Source organism: Furipterus horrens, unplaced genomic scaffold (genome assembly GCF_987537825.1).
Source record: "Furipterus horrens unplaced genomic scaffold, mFurHor1.1.pri manual_scaffold_7, whole genome shotgun sequence".
Taxonomy (NCBI): Eukaryota; Metazoa; Chordata; class Mammalia; order Chiroptera; family Furipteridae; genus Furipterus; species Furipterus horrens.
This window is the reverse complement of record NW_028327177.1, coordinates 129,561,988-129,584,508: the sequence shown is the minus strand read 5'-3', so window position 1 is coordinate 129,584,508 and position 22,521 is coordinate 129,561,988. Positions and strand designations below refer to the sequence as shown.

Below are 22,521 nucleotides of genomic sequence, written 5' to 3'. Positions count from 1 at the left end.
CATTCACAGATCGGAAAGCAATATCATTACCATGAAAACAGTTATGTGTGGCAATAGCAATTTTTTTTTGGGGGGGGGGGTCAACAATGAACTGCATATATGACAGTGGTTATATTGGAGCTAAAAAATTTCTATTGCCCAGTAATGTCACAGCTGTTTATAGGTTACATGGCAATGCATTATTCCTTTGTGTATGGTAATACTGGTGTAAACAACCTACTACTCTTCCAATCATACAAAAGTATAGCACACACTATTATGTGCAGCATATACTTGATAATGATGGTAAGACTATTACCGGTTTATATATTTACTATACTATACTTTTTATTTGGTTTAGAAAGTACTTTTTCTACTTATTAAAAAAACAAAGTTTGCTGTAGAACAGTATGCTGTGTTACACAGGCAGCACCCTCATGCATCTCCTGCTTACATGGTTCCTGACACATCATTTTCTCTGGTGTTTGATTTAATCTTGTGTTGCTTTGTGTGGCAATATGCTGCACAGGTTTGTAGCCTAGAAGCAACAGGCTACCCCTTATAGCCTAGGTCTTTAGTGCGCTATATATACCATCTAGGTTCATTTAAGTGCATTTTATAATGCTCACACAATGACAAAATTACGTAGTGACTCATTTCTAGAATATACCCAAGGACTGTGGAACAACAACAAAAGATCTAATATATGTGTACTAGAAATACCAGAAGGTGAAGAAAGACAGCAAGAAACAGAATATTTGGAACAGTAATGACTGAGAATTTCCCCAAATGAATGTCAGATACAAAACCACATATCAAGAAAGCTCAAACACTAAGCAATAAATGCTGCATGCCACACACACACACACACACACACACACACACACACACACACACACACACACACACACACACACACCAACCCTCAGCCCAATTACACCTAGGCATATCTCTTTCAAACTACAGAAAATCAAAGATAAAGTCCTAAAAATGGCCAGTGGAAAAGACACTCTAACTGTATAGGAACAAAGATAAGGATTACATGACTTCTACTCAGAAACCATACAAGCAAGAAGAGAACAGAGTGAAATAAAGTATTGCAAGAGGAAAAAAACACCAACGGAGAAGTCTGTACACTGTAAAGTTATCTTTCAAAAGCAAAGAAGAAATAAACACTTGCTCAAACAAAAATTGAGGGAATTTGTTGGTAGATTTTCCTTGAAATATATGTTAAAAGAAGTTCTTTAGCAACAAGGAAAATAATACATTATCAGAAACTTAGATCTACATAAAGCAAAAAAGCAAACATGGAACAAGTAAAGGTAAAACAAAAACTTTCCTTTTTCTTAATTGATCTAACATATAACAATTTGCTGAAAAAATATATTAATACCAACAATGTATTCTATGTGTTTATGAATGCATCTTACATATATATGCTTATACATAAGTGAAATGAATGACAGTAATATTTCAAGGGACAAGAGGAAGGAATTAGAATTATTTTTATAAGGTACCCACACCACCTGTGAAGTGATATAGTGTAAGTATAACTGCTAAGTAAGGAAAGAAAATGGAATAATATAAAAGGTTCAATTAAGACCACAAAAGTCAGAAAAGAGTAGAGGACAAAAACAGAAACAAAGAACAAAGTAACAAAGAATTAAACAGTAACACATATGGTAAATGTTAATCCCACTATATCAATAATCACTCTGAATGTCGACATTAGTCTAAGTGTACCAATTAAAAAACAAATTGTCAGGGTGAATAAAAAAAAAAAGCAAGACCCAACTACATGTTGTCTACAGGAAGCCAACTTTAAGTATAAAGCTACACATAGGTTAAAAAGAAATAAGTGGCAAAATAAATACCATGCTAACACTTATCAAAAGAAAGCAGGAGTAGCTATACTAATCAAGCAAAGCAGACTCACACCAAGAAAAGTTATTAGGGATAAAGAAGGGCATTACATAATGATAAAGGGATTAATTATCCAAGAAGACATAGGGATCCTTGGAGTGCATGCACCTAACAACAGTGTCAAACTACACGAGGAAAAAACTGATAGAATTGCAAGGAGAAATAGATGAATCCACATCATAATTGATTCAAAACCCCTCTCACGTAAATGGACATCTATAGACTACTTCATTAAAAAACAGCAGAATACACATTCTTCTCAAGCCCACATGGAACATTCACCAGGCTAAACCACATTCAAGGCCAAAAAACACATCTAACAAATTAAACAAAAGAAATTGCATATTCTGTACTCTCAGCCCACAATGAAATAAACTATGAAATAAACTAAAAATCAGTAACAGGAAGATAAAACGAAAAATCTCAAAATGCACGGAGATTAAACACATACTTCTAAATAACACATAGGTAAAAGAAATCAAGAGAAATTAAAAAGTATTGCTAACTAAACAAAAATAAAAACACATCTATCAAAATCTGTGTGATGCAGAGAAAGCAGTGCTTATAGAGAAATTTACAGCATTGAAAGCGTGTACAGAACAGAAAGATCTAAATCAATAACGTTAAGTATCCAGCTTAGGAAACTAGAAAAAGAAGGGAAATTTAAATTCAAAGGAAGTGGAAAAGTCTCCACTCTGGGTTTCCTGCCCAGCAGCCTGACCAAAAAAAAAAAAGGGGGTGGGGGTGGAGGAGACCAAAATGCTTTAAAAGCCCTGAGATAAACCTCTGAAAATGCTTCACTATTCACTTGACCCAGAAACCCCCACAAAAAAATCATACAAATCAAGAGGTTCAAATCCTTGTGAAACTGTGCAGGACATCAAGGGTATGCAATTTTAAAAAGCCACCAAGCACCTGAAAGATGTCAAATTTACACAAGCAATGTGTGCCATTCCTTGGTAGCTGTGCCCAGGCCAAAGAGTGAGACTGGACACACAGTTGATGCCCCAAAAGGAGTGTTGAATTTTTTGTTGCACATGCTTAAAAATGCAGAGGGGCCTGGCGGGTGTGGCTCAGTGGACCAAGCGCTGGCCTGTGAACCAAGATGTTGCTAGTTCAATTCCCAGCCAGGGCACATGCCTGGGTTGCAGGCCAGGTCCCTAGTTGGGGGCGAGTGAGAGGCAACAGATCCATGCATTTCTTGCACATAGATGTCCCCTTCTCTTTCTCCCTCCCTTCCCATCTCTCTAAATAAATAAATTTTTTTTAAATGCAGAGAGTAATACTTAAGGGTTTAGATGTAGATTCTCTGGTCATTAAACACATCCACACGAAAAGAGCTCCCAAGATATGACATAGAACTTACAAGGGCTCGTGGGTGGATTAACCCACGCATGAACTCTCCCATCCATATTAAGATGATCCTGACTGAAAAAGAGTGTACTGTTCCTAAAGCAGAAGAGGAGGTTGTGCAGAAGAAAAAGATATCCCAGAAGAAACAAAAACTTATGGCCTGGGAATAAATTCAGCATAAAATAAATGCTAATAAAAGTATAAAAAGTAAAAGAAAGAAATAAGAATTAGAGCAGAAATTAACAAAATTGAAAACAGAAACTCAAGAGAGAAAACCCAAAACTGGTTCTCTCAAAGTCAAATCCTCTGAAAGATCAACAAAATTTGTTAAGTCTCTAGCCAGGCTAAGAAAAAAGAGGACATGAACTACTAACATCAGAAATGAAAGAAGAAACATCACTACAGATCCCATGAACATTTTATTTAAAGAATAATAAAGGAATACTATGAACAACTCTATGCTCATAAATCTGAGAACCTAAATGAAATGAACCAATTCCTCAAAGACAAAATCTGCCAAAAATCATGCAAGAAATAAGACAATCTTCATAGGCCTACATCTATTTTAAAAATTGAATCCATAACTAATAACCTTCCAAAACAGAAAGCACCAGGCCAGGGAGGATTCATGGTTGAATTCTACGAAACATTTAGGGAAGAAATTATACCAATTCTCTACAACCTCTTACAGAAAAGAGAACCACTAACTCATTCTGTGAGGCCATTATTATCCTAATCCCCAAATTAGACAAAGACACTACAAGAAAACTACAGACCACTTACCTCTTAGGAACACAAGTGCAAAAAACCTCAAAATATTAGTAAATCAACCCAACAATGTATATAAGAATTATATACCATAATCAAGATTTATCCCATAAAAACCTGGTTCAACATTTGCAAATTAATGTAATTCATAACATCATAAGGTCAAAGGAAAAAACTATCAATAGATACAGAAAAAGCATTTGACAAAATTCAGCATCCATTCATGATAAAATCTCTCAGTAAACAAACAGAGTGGAATGTCCTTCAACTTGATAATAACATATACGAGGGGTGACCCCCAAAACCTCAGAATTTAGTTATAAAAAACTGTGTATTTACTCATACATGTTTAAACTTCAGTCGCCTTTAAAATACTCTCCATTTGATGCATTACAATCAATGAGAAATTTTTTCCATGGCTCAAAACAATTTTTGAACTTGCGATTTTGATGCCTTTTAGTGCTTCTGCCGTTTTTTGTTTCACTTCTTCCACAATGGCAAAATGTCTCTCGTTTGAGGACTTTTTTCATCCGGGGAAACAAAAAAAGTCGCTCAGCACAAGATCCAGTGACTAGGGAGGGTTGGACACGGGGGTCATGCCATTTTTGGTCAAAAACTGCCAAACAGTCAGCAGTGTGGGCAGGTGAGCTTCTAAATCACTGGTCATGAAATGGGCAAACACATAGAAAGAGTCTTCAAAAAAAATTCACTGAAGCCAAACACAGCCTCTCACAACACCAGCTGAACACTGATACAAATGGGTTCCTAGAACACTCACCTAGCAAGGGAAACCTGTACAAGGGGCCCACCCCCCAGAAGATAATTCCTGTTTTTTGTGGGGGTGCCCCTTGTATTAAAAAAAAATCTTTAGCTATCATCATAGTTAATGGAAGAAGCTTGAAGCTTTCCCACAAAGATCAGGAATAAGGCAAGGATGCCTTCTCTCAACTACTCCTCAACATTGTACTGAACTACTACCCAATTCAAAAAGGCAAGAGAAGGAAGTAAAAGGCACACAGCAAAACAATGCTAATTTTGCAAACAGAAATCAAAACCCCAAGACACTGAACCATATTTCAACCTCCTTAATATTTCTGACCCTTCTACCCCCACAAAAAAAGAAACAAACAAAATCAATGACTTGTTTTTTGATAGCTTCTTTTTTGGAGCCATGATATATAAAGTAAAGGATGTTAATCATCTATAAAATGGACATAGAAGACTTATTGTCAAAAATTTTTATATACACGTAACAGTACCTGACATTTTAAAATGTTAATCATTATTAAATTTATTACAAATAGTAACAGATCTCTGTATGCAATTATAACTGATAAAAGGCAAATATGCATTTCAGCAGAAAGTTCATGGGTACTGACAGTAGCAAAAAATTAAACGTTACTTACCCATAAGTAGTATGTGAACTGAAGTGCAAAAATAGCAATGCCTTCATTATCAAAGGATCCAGCTACTGACCGAGAAATGTAACCTGGTACAATAGCAATAAAACAAGCAGCTAAAAGTCCTGCTCCTTGGTTCCAAAGTTCTCTGGTAAGCAGGAAAGTAGATATAGATGTAAGGCCGCTAAAAGTTGGTGCAAGGAACACACATACATCTCTTATGTGAACTGTTATGTTCAATGTGTTTAAAATCCAATGGATAAGGCCAGCTGTTATCATCAACCCTGGGTAAACCTAGGAAGAAAAAAATGGAAAATTTTAATAACATCAAAATAAGGTAGCTGAAAACACCAACTTAAGTTCTTTTCTTTATTATTACATATTGTTTATATAAGTTTGAGAATAAAATCTCAAAACAGTTTGCCTTCATCACACGCTATGCAATTAAATGTTCATTTGGATTGGATATAAAGAAAAAGCTCATATATAGAGAGAAACATTTAAATAAAAGAAAGATCAGATAGAATGATTATTAACTCTGAAAATGGTTTTCAATAGAAAACTGTGGGTAACTTTCTTATTAATCCCACTAGTTGTTTTTTTTTTTTTCACTATAAAGTAGGGTGCTAGTCTAAATTACCCTTAAGTTTAGGGTTTTAACCTGCTCCAATTTTGCCCTTACTCCTGTGTGAATAAAGGAATGAGAAGAGATGATGAAGTTATGTGCAATATTATTTAAGTGGTATCTATAAATGATTCTTCCCTCCTTTCAAAGCCAAGATTCGGCAAGTAAACAATTCTAGCTAGGAAATGAAGGACTAGTCAATTTGTGAATTCAAAGGTAGTATTTTGGGACTATGAAAAGGTTGAGCATTTTTATATCACTTAAAATAATAGTTGTACTCCTTATCCTCACTCTAAAAGTGAATAATAAAATATTAAGAGTATTATAAGTTCAGTAAATAGGACATTTTTGAGCTATTCATTAGTGATAAAATGTGTATTTACATTTCCATCCTTAACTAAATCCTAAGAGTCCTTCTCTATCACTAAAGTACAAAGAATGTCAAAAATTTCCTTTTCCTGCAAATTCCCCACTGTCTTTAACCTACTCCCTTGCATTTTCTCCATCATTGATCACCATTTCACATACTACTTGTTTTAGTTACTTCATTTATAGTTTATTAACTAAACAGCCTTACAAGAATATAAGCTCCAGAATAGCAGAAAAAATTTCCCCAGCACCCAAAGCAATGACAGGCACAAAACGGATGCTCAATACCTACCAAATGTGCAGTAAGTAGGATGGAATAAAGAAAGAGAAAAAGTGTGGCAATCATCCTTATTCTTAAAAATTAAATTTTGTTTCTTTTCACATACAATACGAGGTACCAGAGTCTGATTTTATCAGCCATATTCAATGAAAATTAAAACAAATTTTAAAATACCTCTAAAGGTAAGTTAATATATCCATGATAATATGGCAGACTGGGCTGACACACAAAATACAGTCGAAATACATAGAAGTACTGAATGAAAGTACAAATAAACAAAAAAACCCTAACCAAACAACAACAAAGACCCCATTCCATTGCAACAGAATAAAAACTTTATACTACTCTTGACTAACCACAGAATAGAACTAAAATCTATATAAAGCAACCCATATTGATTTCAGTAAATGTTAAACTCAGCTGGCTACTCTAACCCGATTTTTCCTCTTGAAACTAGAACATGCATGTTAGGAGTATTTTTAGTTTACTTTATAGGGACCTGAAGTTTCAGTTCCAGTGTGAACCTAAGGAGCAGCCTGACCTCAAGACTGCCCAGGAATTCAGCTGACAAAAAACCAGATGGCCAACTTAAGGATGCTGACCATAAAGGCCTAGGGGAAAACATCTTGCACATCCTACATGAAATCTTATGCTAACCAGCAAAATAACCTTCTTGATTAAATAACACATAACAAACAATACTTTTCCCTGGTTCAAGAAACAGGATATATGCCTTAAAACTGTGGAAGAAAAGGGGCCACACACTAAACCTGACAAGCTCAGGGGAGGCCTGCAGGACGGACTTACAAACGCAGAGACCTAAAGTAACTGCATGGTCTGAAATTAAAAACTTTCTAACTAAAAGCAGGCCAGGGAGGGTAGTCATGTCTTAGGCTGGTATTTTTCCCTAACAAAGGTCAGTCTTGATCTTAGCTGAGCCTGTCTGTTGTCTTTTTGCGTCTATGATAATATGTCTTTGGAATGTCAGAGTCCCTTTTTCTGGATCCCTCAAAGCACAGGCACTGCAACAGGGGGAGACCACAAATCTCACTGTTAGTGTTATCATATTAACTGACTGTTAACTATCCTGTACCCATCTGTGTAAGTGTCTATTTTACTTTTTATCCAATCCCAGAGGCACCCCTGCTCCCTGCTTTGCTTCCTGCCTCCTTAATCTATCACAAATAGATTTCATGTAACCCATTTAGGCCTCTTCTTTTGATTGTAATGTATAAAATAAGGTGCAAAACTGCCATTCTCTAGAGCATTTTCTCAACTCGTTGAGGTTTTGCTTCCCAGCAACTGTCGTCAGTTTGGCTCAAATAAACCCATAAAAATTCTCACAGGTTTGGACCTTTCTTATGTTGATAAAACAAAGGCCAGTTAGTCATGCCTGCCATAAATCGCTAACAGACTTTTTTTTGAACATATTGCAGGAACAGGCTGTTCTGGATCCTGCCTTGGCCTGGGGTGGCTTGAACACAAGACTTCGGCTGACATTAAATATCTGTATCAGGACCAGAAAGAACACATCCACAGCTGCCTCCCCTGGTTTCTTTGTTCTCCTTTCGCTCCCCTCCTGATAAAAACCCTTGCCTACACTGAGATGTTAAGAAGATGGGCTTTGGGATGAAAGTCCGCCATCATGTCAGGTGGCTACTAGCATTTGAATAAACCACTTTCCTTCTCACCAACACCTGTCTCATGAGTTCGGCTCTCACTGCAGCAGGCAGCCAAACCTGCATTCAGTTACACCACAACAAAAAGGCATATTTAAACTAAAAAAAGAGTGAACCTTCCAGATGCCAAAAATAAAGAGGAAGTTCCAAATAGGTACTGATGCCTTTGGAGTCCCCACCACCAGTCCCCCCAAAAAAGCACGGGGGTGGGGGGAGAGGGGAAGACACTCAGCATTGATATACACCTTAAGGACTGGAAATTGGGAGATTATCACTCAACACAGATATCAGAGAAAAGGCCTAATTCCCAGCACAAAGCCAAGGCCTACTGGTGAAACCAGGCTAGATAAATCCTTCCCATTCATTAAGGGAAGCAGTAAGAAACGTTTTGCCTTACATTCAAAGCTTCGAATAGAAACAAACAACAAATATGAAACTTATTCATCACATGTGTGAATGCTGGTTCCACGTTTGTAAGAACTTCAGGTATAAGAAACCTTAAGCTAACATATGACCTCTAAAAACTATCCTAAAAAGAGTGAAACCCCTAAGGGATCCAGCAAAGGCAAAAAAGAAAGGTTATAGGAATGGTCCCCAAATACCAGGACACCAAGAATCTCAGAGAACAAGCCTTCAGTGAGGATGAATTCAAGATACAAAGTTAAACACACCAGGAAACAAACTAGTCATCAAATACTAATAAAATACGGTGTGTGACAAGATTAGCACCACAAGAAGTGCAGATAATAGCCATCTACCAAATCTCTTACCATTCAGCATCTTTCTAATTTGCCTTGGAGACCATTGTGACTACATTACTTGTATCTTTATCTCTATTTACATCAAGGATAAGAAGATGCCTCAAATTAGAAAGTTACTATCACATAAAACATTCTTTCCAAACACAGTGTGAACATTTATGAAATCCGCCAAATCCTATGCCAGAAATCAAGGCTCAATAAATTTCAAAGGAATGAAAATACAGGATTCTCCTCTAAACAAAATATATTTGAAATATAAATCAAAATAAGTTAAGAAGGAAATCCTCTTACACTTAAAAGTTAAATACGATTTTTAATAACCCATGAATCAGAAGAAATTATAATGGAAATTAAAAATACATTTTGACTTGAATAATAATGAAAATAAGACATATCAAACAATGTAGCTAAAATGTTGATTAGTGCAAACTTTATAGCTTTAACATGAGTATATTAATTTTAAAAAGTCTGGAAATTATTGAGCAAATTATATCAGGGAGTCAAAAACAATAAAATTAAGAAAGTGGGAGGAAGAAAATAAGCTGAAATTAATACAACAGAAGACAAACATTTAATAGCGATAATCAGCAAAGTCAAAGAAATTTAAAAAATGACAAATTTCTGACAAAATGATCAAGAAAAAATATTAAACATGTATATCTCCCCAACAGGTGTCTTATCTTTCACTTTCTCTTCAATATTCTCCTTATATCCGAAATACCAAAAATAATTCCCCTTATGTCATCTTCTGAATATAATAATTCCCCATGAACTATGACCAATACTCAATTGCCTGGAGTAATTTAGGACAAACTGGGACAAAAACACCCAAATAATCTGAACTTAAGATACACAGGAACAAGAGATCCCCCCCTACAGCCTTCATAAGTTTTTCAAAAATAGAGGTAGTGTGAGATAATCCAAAATCACTGCGTGTGTGGGAAGTTAGGGGGTGAAGGTAGTGCCAAGAAAAGAGATTTAGAAAATTAAATACTAAAGAACCAGCCACAGAAAAATGTATTAGTTAACAATACAGAGTTCTAAAAAACCGTCATTATCTTAGCAGTTTATGATTTACTCAAATAACTATAAAATTTTATGATATGAACATAAATAACTGCAAATATACTTACAGTACCACCTACTATTCTTCCTAGTGGATACCATGCTCTCTCATCAAACCAATTTAAAAATTCATAGAACCCATGAGATGCAAGATGATGTGTTGATCTATAGTTAAACCTAGAGAAAACAGGAAAAAAAGAAATGTTACATAACTGCTTACTAGACAGAACAGCTCTTTCTAATATCACACTTCAAATATAAGTCTTTATATTTAACTCTATTGCTACATAAATAATCTTTTATAGCAATTTTCCTCAAACCTGAATAACAAATTATATTCGAGGAAATAGAATCATTCCTCTAATATAACTGAAAGCAAAGTGCCCCCGCCCCAATGACTACACACCTAGTTATGCTCAATGCCTACAGAACTACTAATGCTCAAATTAACATTTGGCCATTGCTGGGGTGGGTACAAATGACAGACAGCTGCCATTTGAATTTAAAAAACAGGGTGAGAGTACATAAAATTCACCAATGATCAAAGAAGTCAATGGCTCTCAAAAGAGTAAGGACCACCAACAGAAGATAACATTAAAATGAAAGAAGCACATTCGACAGTCACCTTCAATCTACAATCCTAAAAATTATAGACTAAAGACTATATCACAATAGCACTAAAGCCATAAGAATAAACTATAACAGCACTGTGTAACAGCAATGGAAGACATAAGACAAACGGGAGGAAATGAAATTGAAGAAACCACATCCCAAACTGCAAGCAGAAGGAAACTGCAAACCATGTTTCATTTTAAAGCAGCTATCAGGAACAGGAGAGAATCCTTCAGAAATCCTCAGAGTAATGGTATTAGTAACAGACAGCCAGGCAGGTGGATCCCTTTCCTCTACCACTGCCAAGCAAGGAAGTGGGCATCAGAAGTATCTGCACTACATGTTGGTAAATGAGTCAAAAAGCAGAACACTACTGGACAGAAAGAAGATGAACAGGAAATACACATATCCAGTATCAGTTTGATATATCCTTCCCAGCAGCAAGTCATGACTCTCCTTCCCATAATCACTAGATGTAATAAGCATTGTTGCATTTTTTAGACAGACTTGATCAAATGCCAAAAAAAAAACACACACAAATAAATCAAACATTTGAGAAAAGCTAACATAAAAGCTAAGCATCAAAATCAACAAATGGAATAAAATTAATACCATAGAAAACAAATAAGAATATCGCTGGAGGGCTAAGATAAACCACAGTGGCTGGCCTAAAAAAAGTATAACCTAGAGGTTAAGAGTAAAGGTGTCAGAATCATACTGCCTGGGTTTGAATATCTTAGTTCTACACTTTACTAGCTTTGTGACCTTGGTTGGACAAATAACTTATGTTCTCTGTGCTCTAGTTTCTTCATCTGTGAAAGAGGGATAACAACAATACCTATGTCATAAGGTAGTTATGGACAGGTAAACAATATTTCTCTAAAGCACTCGATGACTACTGTTATTCTTATAAAATAAAAACCTATGATAGAAGAACTATACAATTTTGAGTGTCAAAAATGGTTGTCAAGATAAAACAGAAGATAAATAGTAAAAAGTTCAAAAATGAAAAGCAAATAAGGACCAGACAGAGCATTTTGAGAAGTGACATCAGCAAGATGGCATAGTTGGAGCCAGCAGCCTTCATCCAATACACACACACACACACACACACACACACACACACACACACACACACACGCACACACACACACAGACAGCTATCCAAGAAGGAAAATATCCCTGGGAAGACTCAAGAGTACATTTAAGATCCTATAGCAAGCAGTACAATAAAGCAAAAATTGTAGCATTACCACGCAGAAATGATGGTTAGGGTAATAGGCTCAGCTGAGATACCTGGAGACAGGTAAAAACAAGTAAGAGAGGAGGCTATCAGTATCAGCCATACGGTAGGTGCCATCACAGGCCTTTTCCGTGGTGGTCCTAGGCAGGCTTTGACACTGAGGACCTAAACGATCCCCATGACAACCACAGACTCCCTGCAGCTTTCACAAAGGAGAACCACAGTGCGTATTGGCGCTCCCCCATGTTCACTGCAGTACAGCCAAGACACGGAAACAATGTAAGTGTTCACTGATGAGTAAAGAAAATGTAGTACACATACATGTGTGCACACACACACATACAGGAATATTATTTTACTACAAAAAAAGAAGGAAATTCTGCCATTTGTGACAATAAGGATGAACCTTGAAGGCATTATGCTAAGTGAAATAAGTCAGAGAATGACAAATATTGTATATGTGGAATCTTAAAAAAAAAAAACCACACACAGATACAGAGAACAGACTGGTGGTGGTCAGAGGTAGAGGGGTGGGTGGGCAGTAAGCAAAATGGGTAGATGATCAAAAGATACAAACTTCTAATTATAAAGTAATTAAGTTCTGGGATTGTAATGTACAACATGGTGACTATAGTTAACAACACTACATTGTATAATTGAAAATTGCTAAGATCTTAAAAGTTCTCATCACAAGAAAAAAAAATTGTAATTAGGTGTGATAATGTGAACCAACTTTTGATAATCATTTTGTAATATATACATATATCAAATCATTATGCTGTACACCTAGAACTAATACATTGTTATATTTAATTACATCTCAATTAAAAAAAAAAGTTTTTAATTTAGGGGGAAAATCCAATCCCCCCAAAATATAAAAGGCATTTGGATTGACCACACACTACTCTCTTCCATTACAGTAAACCAGTGATTTCCAAGCAGTGTGCCACGACAATTTTTAAAACGTGCAATACCTGACTTTATAGTCAAGAGGCACTGACCTCTTCTTCCTTAGATTGTCAAATAAAATATGACAACAGCTATTACAACAATAACCATCGATGTGAATGAATCAAAATTATACCTATTTTTTTGTCAGGTCGACAAAAGTATATTTTTGGCGTGCAGCAGAATTTTAGTAATTAGTTTGTATGCCATGAGATGAAAAAGGTTGGAAATCACTGCAGTGAACAGCTGAAGTATGAATGTACTGTATCGATCTTCAGTTTTACCTTCTTTTTGAGCAATTTTAGCATGGTCCCTCTTAGCTCTTTGTTCCATCTACATGGAAACCACCATAACCATGCATTTTATTCTGCCTTCTTCATGCAGTCCTGAATTTCATTCTTGAAGAAGCCTTCTCTAATATTTCACATTCTTCTCTTTCTAGTCCACTTCAATTTGTGCTTTGAAAACATCATGCTGGAACCTCTACTTCAATTCACTTCACAATGTAATATCTTAGTGATTTTTGTATCAATGGAGGTTATCATAGTTTCTGACATTTTATTCATGAGGCTCAATTAATGTTTAATTAATTCTCCTTTTTGACACAGTAGTAATGTGCAGTAACACTGACTTAAAATTTTGTCTTCTATTCCCTCCTTCATTAAAGTCAAGCGATTGTGTACACAAAAGCAGTCTTCAATTTTAACATGTCCAATTTACATATTTAAAAAACATTTAAATAGCTGGGGGGGTATTAGAGACGAAACAAAATGGAGCATAAACTGATACCTGCTTAAGTTGGGTGACCCATATATGGAGGTTCGTTATAGTAATATTAGCTCTACTTTAGTGTATGTTTGAAATTTTCCATGATACCATGTATATGTAGTTTATATATACAAGGTATGTCTGGAAAAAGTCCAGCCACTGTTAGTACAAAGAGAACAGTTTGCATGACATTGATGGAACCTGGCAGCCAAGGAGAGTGGACTGGAATGTGCGTGTGTGAACAATGATGACTTCACTGTACTAGTCAGTGGGGGTGGTAGATGCCACTGAGTGAGCATGTGCACTGTGTGGCTATCACATTCAAAATGGCTGAGCAAGTAGTGCAATGAATCTGCATCAAATTTTGCATTAAACTTAAATATTCCTCTGCAGATACTATTTGGATGATTTAGAAGGCTTTCCAGATGATGCTATGAGTGCAGTGCAAATAAAAGTGTGGCACAAATGCTTCAAAGATGGTCGAGAAGGAGGGAATAGAAGTGATCCACATTCTGAAAGGCCTGAAACAAGCAGAACACCTGAGAATGTTGACTGTATATTGGGCTGCAATCAACAAAGAATGGTGACAATGTGAGAACTAGAAGCTGATCTGGGGATTCCAAGAACTATGTCTGAGATTTTTTTTTTTAATTAATTAATTTGTTTGTTTACTTATTTTATTTTTAGAGAGAGGGGAAAGGAGAAAGAGAGGGAGAAAAACATCTGTGTGGTTGCCTCTCACTCGCGTCCCCAGCTAGGGACCTGACGTGCAACATAGTAATGTGTCCTAGCTGGGAATCGAACCAGCGACACTTGGCTCACAGGCCAACACTCAATCCACTGAGCCACAGCAGCCAGGGCTTGTCTGAGATTTTGATGCAGGATCTTGGCATGAAGCGTGTCATAGCAAAATTTGTTCTGCGGCTTCTGCTACCAGAGCAGAAGGAACATCGTACTGCCGTTGCCAATGACTTGATTCAAACCGCTACCAATGAACCAGATTTCCTTAAGAAGGTCATAACCAGATATGAATCGTGGATCTATGCCTAGGATCCAGAAACAAAGGCTCAGTAGCCCTAACGGAAGTCACCTGGTTCTCCAGGCCTGAAGAAGGCGCAGCAAAGTCGCAGCAAGATCAAGACCATGTTAAGTGTGTTTTTGATTGGGAAGGTGTTGTCCATCATGAGTACGTCCCTCCAGGCCAAACAATTAATAAGGAGTACTACCTCGATGTTCTTCATCGGCTGAGAGGCGCAATATGACAAAAATGGCTGCAGCTACGGGCAACTGGTGATCAGCAGCTTCATCACAACAACGCACCTGTTCATGCATCACATCTCGTGCAGATTCTTTTGGCAAAACACCAATTACCCAGGTGACCCAGCCTCCTACAGTCCAGATTTGGTGCCCTGTGACTTTTGGCTTTTCCAAAAACTAAAATCACCGTTGAAAGGGTAGAGATTTCAGACTGTTTATGAAAATCAGGAAAATACGAGTGGGCAGCTGATAGCAATTCTAACAAAGGATTTTGCAGTGTTTTGAAAAGTTGAAGAGACGCTGGGAGAACTGTGTGAGGTCCCAAGGTGCCCACTTGAAGGGGACGGAGGCATCACTGTCCTATGTACAATGTTTCTTGCATCTTCTTCAATAAGTTTCTATTTTTCATAGAACATGGCTCGACACTTTCTGGACAGATCTCATCTACACACACATATATAATTGTAATAAAATTCATATACACATGTACATGATTTATATAATTATATACACTAATAACATAATATATATGTAAACTTTATTATGGCAAATTTTTCACACAAACTCATTCTCCTACAATCAAATAACAGTTTTCCCCAAATAAAACTAGGTAAACAGATAAATGATGTATTAAAGATTAGGCATCACCGATAAAACTAAAATAAAAGAGAAACACAAGTGGTAAAATAGCAGCTATATTAAAATAGTCTGAGAACATTATTAGATTATATATACATGTATCTTTTATTAATATTGTCAGAGCAACTTTCAGTATTTTTACTTCAATAAAACTTTTTTGAAACAAGTGTGACAAAAGGACAATTATTAAATAAAGATGGTAGATATGAGGTGGCTGTAGCCTTCTCTATTTTTGGTTTGATATTTTCATAACAGCTTTTAAAAAATTAATGTCTCCCCCAAATTCTCTTGATCCAATCCCTAGAGCTGCAATTCCAATAATGTGGGAAGCCTGACTTATTAAGACAGACAAAATAATTCCCATATGGATGTTTTTCATTTTTAAAAGGGGCATAAAAATATGAAAAGCAAACTAACTGGTTAAATATGTATGGAGAAACTGGGGATGAAAGTAAAATGTGATTTTTAAAATCTGATAAAGGAAGAAAAATAGCCATATTACAAATTAAAAGAGGTCTTGGAGATCCACCTTTTTTCTGTAAAGTAAATTAACAAGACCTGAAGTGTCCTTTGGTTAGTGAAAGATATTACATTTTTAACTGCCTTTCTCTATAAAGAACTTGTTTCTGGAAGTGATACACCTTTAAAAAAAGAACAACCTTGTAAACCCCATAGTTTTTATCTTTTTCTTCCCAACAAACCCTTCAAAAGCTAAGTTATATTCTTGATTTAGGAAGAAGTCTTGAACTACATTGTTTCCTTAGAAAAACAAAAAAAGTACCAACACATCTGCAAGAGAAAGATGCCTGAGAGGAAGTGGCAAAGAGATGTTTTGAGCACTATTTACTTACAATTACTATTTTTTAAAAAATGTTAACAATTATCAGGTATTATGATAAGTAAGAATAGTTCTCATCTGATCATTACACACAGACAAAAAACAAAACAAAACAAAAACCTAAAACTTTCTGAGGTAGGATACCACTATAGGCGATTAAACGAAGGAACAAAGATGTTAAAAGGACTTATACAAAGTCATACAGCCAGTAATGGTCAAGATGGGATTTGAACTAAGAAGCTTTGACTCTGGTTCTGTGGGTTTCCCTCTTAGGACTGCTTTCGCTGTGTCCCAAAGATTTTGGGTTGCTGTGTGCTCAAGGTAAATTTTTCCTTTTTCTTTGATCTCATTATTAACCCATTAATTGTTTAGTAACATGTTATTTAGCCACTGTGTCTTTGTGTGTTTTTCAGTTTTTTTCTTATGATTGATTTCTAGTTTCATACCATTATGGTCAGAAAGATGTTTGATATGATTTCAATCTCCTTCAATTTACTGAATTTTGTTTGGTGTCCTAACATGTTCTAGTCTAGAAAATGTTCCATGTGTACTTGAAAAGAATGTATATTCTGCTGCTTTGGGGTGAAATGCTCTTAAAATATAAATTAAATCCTTCTGATCTAGTGTGTCATTTAAGGCTGCCATTTCTTTGTGTTTCCTGTCTGGAAGATGACTGCCAGAGGGAGGGGGCGTGGAGGGAGCTGGAGGAAGCAACAGGTGGAATAAATGGTGATGGACGAAGACTCGACTTGGGGTGGTGAACACACAAATACGTGTACAGGCTTGTTTTACACCAACCCCTCCTCCCATCATAGACAAGCTTGACACAAGAATGTTAAAGGGACACTTCGAGAGAATATCTAATGGTAACATGAAAATAATGTCTGCTATCATTTGGGTATTCGATATATCAAAAAGAAAAGTGGAAAGGATGGTAAAGTATTTTTTACTCACAGAATTTTTCCTTCATACTTTTAGAACTCAGTTTATAAGAACTAGGAATTTCTATATGATCTAAAAAAAGCGAGTTCACTTTTATAAGGCAGATGTTATATATGGATCAAAAATTTACCTGATAGAAAACAAAATCAGGGTTCTCATGACAGAAAAAAAAAACAATGCAAGAAAGATACGTTAACAAGTTAATTCTGTTGTTTCTATTGCCCATTGTTGTAACATCTTCCAAGAAACAGACTTCATTATTAATCATAATCTTATCAGTATTCTGAGTTGAACAAATTACTTAGGAGATTTAAAGTTTAACAATTAGTTCTGCATCTCTGCCTCTTTCCCCATTCTTAAATATTTTTCTAATAACACAGGAGTTTCAAGTATGGTTGTTTCTCTTTCACAGATTTAAAAATAACCTTTTACTGTTTATCCCATTTTCCTTAAATCTTTAATTAGTCTTGTTACTGACAAGTGAGAAAATTATTCATATATCAATTTAATAAATGAAAAAAATCTATATGAGACTTATTTTGTCTGTCTCACTAAGTCATTCTTGCTCTCTAAGGGAAAAATGACAAAACATCTGTAGGGGTATGTAATTTGTAGCTCCCTTTGGATTTCACTTAGATTACTCAAGTAATATATCACACTATCTAGAAGTAGAGTCTCCACCCTATAGTAAATCAATGGAAGCTTACCTTCTTCATTACATACCTCTAATACTTAAGTATTTCAATTCATCTCTTTTCTCTCTAGCATTAGTCTCGGTTTCACATAAAAGAAGAAGGCTTTTCCTATTTCTTCAAATATAGTAGCAAAAACTGTAGTATGGAAGCATGAGAAGAAAGAGAACTGTCTTTTAAAAAAAGATATTGGCTTTATGGAAAAAAATGTATTTTTCTAATTTCAGAGTTCCATATTTGCTTCCTAAAAACCTCTGTTTAACCATAATCAGCTTTATTAGAATAAGAAAATCTATGCTAAGCTATATAAAAACCTGGCTGTTTTCCTAAAGAAGACCATCTCAAAACTAAAATTCCAAATGAGACACACTTCACCAAAGCCATGCACCTCAAAGTTCGTACTGTAAGTTTTGTCTCTGAAACTGACCTCTGTCCAAACTATAGGTTATAATCCAGCAAATAAATTTCTGAAAACTCAAATTCTCAGAATCACACAGTTCTCACAATAACAGATACCATACTTGCTCTCTGAGAGTAAGCACAGTATCTTCACACCATCATTGTGAACTGCCTTCATTTGGGGCAACACATAAGGACAGGTGAGTGGTATGCCCTCCTTTTGTAAAATCAGAGATGGATGACTAATGAGAGATGGGGAGAGAGAATCAGTAAAGAAGCTGAGAATCCGAACACTGATTCTCTTACACTTGCCCATGCCCCTAAATCCCTTGGGTAAAAATAATCTCCAAGTATTATATATTCTTAGTCACTATCCCCCAAATCCTGAAATCAAGGCTTAGTCTTCATTTTTCTCTTCTCACTGTTTGCTCTCCTCTTTTTCCTCATCCATTCCCTGAACTTTGACTACCGCATGTCATTCCCAAGCACGAAACTGCTTTTTCTGAATTCTAAACCCATCTATTGAACAGCCTACTTGGACAAATGGCTCCACAGGCACAGCATACTCAAACACTAAAACTGAACTCATTTACTCTGCCTTCCAACATTAAAGTTGTTCTGATCTTAGTTAAAATACTATCATTATCACAAGTATTTGGCAATCATATTAGATTCTTCACTACCTAAATCCAGCTCTTAATATTCCCCTAATTAAAGCCCTTTTTGTATTTTTTTCTAGACTAGTTATTTCTCTTGCCTCCTTACTGATTTCCTAGCTTCAAGTATTCCCTTCCTACCTCCCAATCCATCCAATACACAACAAACAACTGTCCCTCTAAAATGAACTATTAACTAATCCTTCAACTGTTTAAAATCCTTAAAAACTTAGGGTTTTATCCAAAATCTACAGCAAGGATTCCTCTATGGCAGCGAGACGTGGACCACCTACGCAAGGCACGAAAGGAAACTCAACAGCTTCCACATGAGGTGCCTGCGACGCGTCCTGCATGTCGCCTGGCAGGATAAGGTTCCCAACACCGAGGTGCTGAAGCGAGCCAACATGAGCAGTTTGCATGCAGTTCTTAGTGAGAGACGCCTCAGGTGGCTCGGCCATGTCAAAAGAATGGATGCAGGCCGTATTCCCAAAGACCTCTACGGCGAGCTAGCAGAAGGCAAGAGGATGACAGGGCGCCCAAAACTGCGGTTCAAAGACATCTGCAAAAAGGACATGACACAATGCTCCATCAATCTCAACACATGGGAAGTTCAAGCAGACGACCGCCTAGCCTGGAGGCTCGCGGTCAGGCAAGGCACGTCACGCGCAGAGGCTGCGCGCAACGAGGAGGCGGTCCAGAAAAGATCGAGGCGGAAGCAGCGTCAGCAGCAGCAACAACAGCCATCTGCCTTCACCTGTACCAAGTGCGGCAGGGATTGTCACTCCCGAGTCGGACTGCACAGCCATTCTCGGCGGTGCAGATAGACTCTCGGGAAGCTACGCCATCGTCTCTCGAGACGGACGGCTGCCGATGATGACAGCAAGGATCTTAATTTTTTTAAGACTCCCTTTCCTATTTCCACTCTGAAATAGCTCCTCCCTACTTCTTTTCCACCTACTCTACCTAAACTTCTAGTTCATCCCTAAACAGTACTGTTAGTGCTTTTTCATACTTCTGTACCTTTGCATAAACTGTTACTGTTGCTGGAAGAGCAAATCCTCCTTTGTATCCTCTCACACCTACTATCTTTAAAGACCTAACTCAAAAGACACCATAGCCACATCCCAGACACTAGCTAGTACATTTTTTTTTAATATCCTTTATCACTAACTAAAATTATTTTGATCATTTTTTTGTTGTTTACATGTTTGCTTGCCAGAAAATAAGTTCCATCACAACACAGAGCCCTTATATATATCCAAACACTTGGAAATATGCCTGGCACATAGTTATCACACAATAATTAAATAACTTGAATGTTTAAGGTATCATTAGTACTACAGGCATTGCTCTACCATAGGTCACATATGCAATCAAAGCCTATTTAAAAAAAAAAAAATCAATACTCTTAAAATTCTAAGATTCATATATGATGTCTTAATTTATCATCTTCTTGTTCTACAAAAATATATAATAAAGGTAACATAGAACAATAAAGGACAAGAGAAGCATAGATATAAAAATTCAAGACTAGATAAAAATATACACAAATGTAGGTCATAAGGGACTATGAGTTTAAATTTTAAATCTGACTTCATTTCCCAGCAACCAAAGCCAAATAGGAGAGGGATGAGTTACTTAACTCTCAACAGAAAGAATAAAAAAGTTATTTCCTCAAATTAAATTTTTATTGAAAGTATATCAATATGACAATGTTTTTACACTAAAATAGACTACAGATATCAAAAGACAGTGACTCTAACATGAATTTTCTTAAAATATGACATTTATCCTAATAATGAATTCTTGTAACTATTTTATCTTTTTAGTTTTTTACAGCTAGATGCCACCTCAAGAATAAGAGCAACAAGATTAGAAATAGAAGAGTCAGTGCAGAAGAAGTTAACAGGTGACAAAGAATATACATGCAGTTACACAGTATTAAATTTTGACATTCCTAAACATCTAGTCAAGAAATATATATTTTCCCCTACAAAATTAGTATTACAATTGAGAACAAGCATTTCTGGCCAGAGGTTCCAGAGGCTCACACCACCTGGCAAATGGATGCCATTCAGACATGGAAAAGGTTTATCAAAGGCATGTATATTAGTTTTCTATTGCTGCATAACAAATTACTGCAAACTCAATGGCTTAGACAACATACATTCATTATCTCATGGTTTTTATGAGTCAGAAGTCCAGGTGCAGTGTAACTGGATCCCCTGCTTTTTAGAATCTCAAATGACTACAATCAAGGTGCCACCAGGGTAGGGTTCTCATTTGAAGACTAAATTAGGGAAATAATTTACTTCCAAGGTTACTGGTAGAATCCACTTCCTTGATGCTGGCTGTTGGATGGAGCCTCATGGAGGCTGCCCACAGTTACCTGACACATGGACTTCTACATTAGAGATTTATATCTGTGTTTAAGTAACAACGACAAAACAATAAAATTTCTTATTGCTTATTTTATAACTCCAGCAAGTGGAGACTGGTGAAAGTCCACTAGTAAGACAGAGTCTTATATAACATAACATAATCATAGGAGCTACATGATACTATCATACCTCTGTCCATCATTCTATTCTTCGAAGGCTATGGACAGGTTTTTTCAAAAATAATTCACTTGTGAAAAGATTTATATAGTCAGTTATAACTCCTAAGAGTTTGTTTGCAAAGTACAGTGTTATAAGGTCTTACAAAATTGGCCACGTTTATTCACCTAGTAAATGAAAAGGCAACTAGTGCCGTCAACAGATATTACTAAGTATGGAGGCCAATATAAGAGAATTAAGAAATAAAGGAAAGGAGCAGTATTCCACAAAGAGAAAATAAAAAGAGAAATGAAAAGCAAAGTGTTACAACACCAATGATTACAGACAGGATTAAAGGTTTTCTTCTGTTCCTTCTCTTCTCCTTCACCTTGTTCACTAGGTACTCTCAGGCTAAACAAGGTACCAGATCTACAAAGTCCCATTAGTTGGCATACTTCATACATACCAAGGTAAAAGAAAAGTACAAAGCAGCTAAAGGCCACAAGCTAAAGCTAGCATTTCAATCTACCTTTTATTATTTCTGCCATCTAGTGGCAGGATCAAAAACAAAAGCATGCCGGTATGACATGCTAATTAAATAAGTACACCACAGCAGAAAAAAACCCAGTTTACTAAGACTACTAAAACTATCTAAATCCAATCATGCCATGTGATACGATACATATGAACACTGTCTAGATAACCATATTAAACATAAAGCTGATTATATAACAAACTATGGAAACTCCTATGTAAGGATATATTCAAGCCTAGTATTAGATATTCAT

General features: G+C 36.2%; 1 protein-coding gene across 1 annotated transcript in view; it reads right to left on the bottom strand.

Annotated features, from left to right (window-relative positions):
• Nucleotides 1-22,521, bottom strand: part of STT3B (STT3 oligosaccharyltransferase complex catalytic subunit B) — a 76,014-nt gene that overhangs the window by 36,888 nt on the left and 16,605 nt on the right. The window contains exons 2-3 of the mRNA XM_090284421.1: nt 10,271-10,379; nt 5,430-5,717 (exon numbers count right to left, since the gene is read on the bottom strand). Of these exons, the coding sequence (XP_090140547.1) occupies nt 5,430-5,717; nt 10,271-10,379 (397 nt within the window). The remainder of the gene's footprint in view (nt 1-5,429; nt 5,718-10,270; nt 10,380-22,521) is intronic.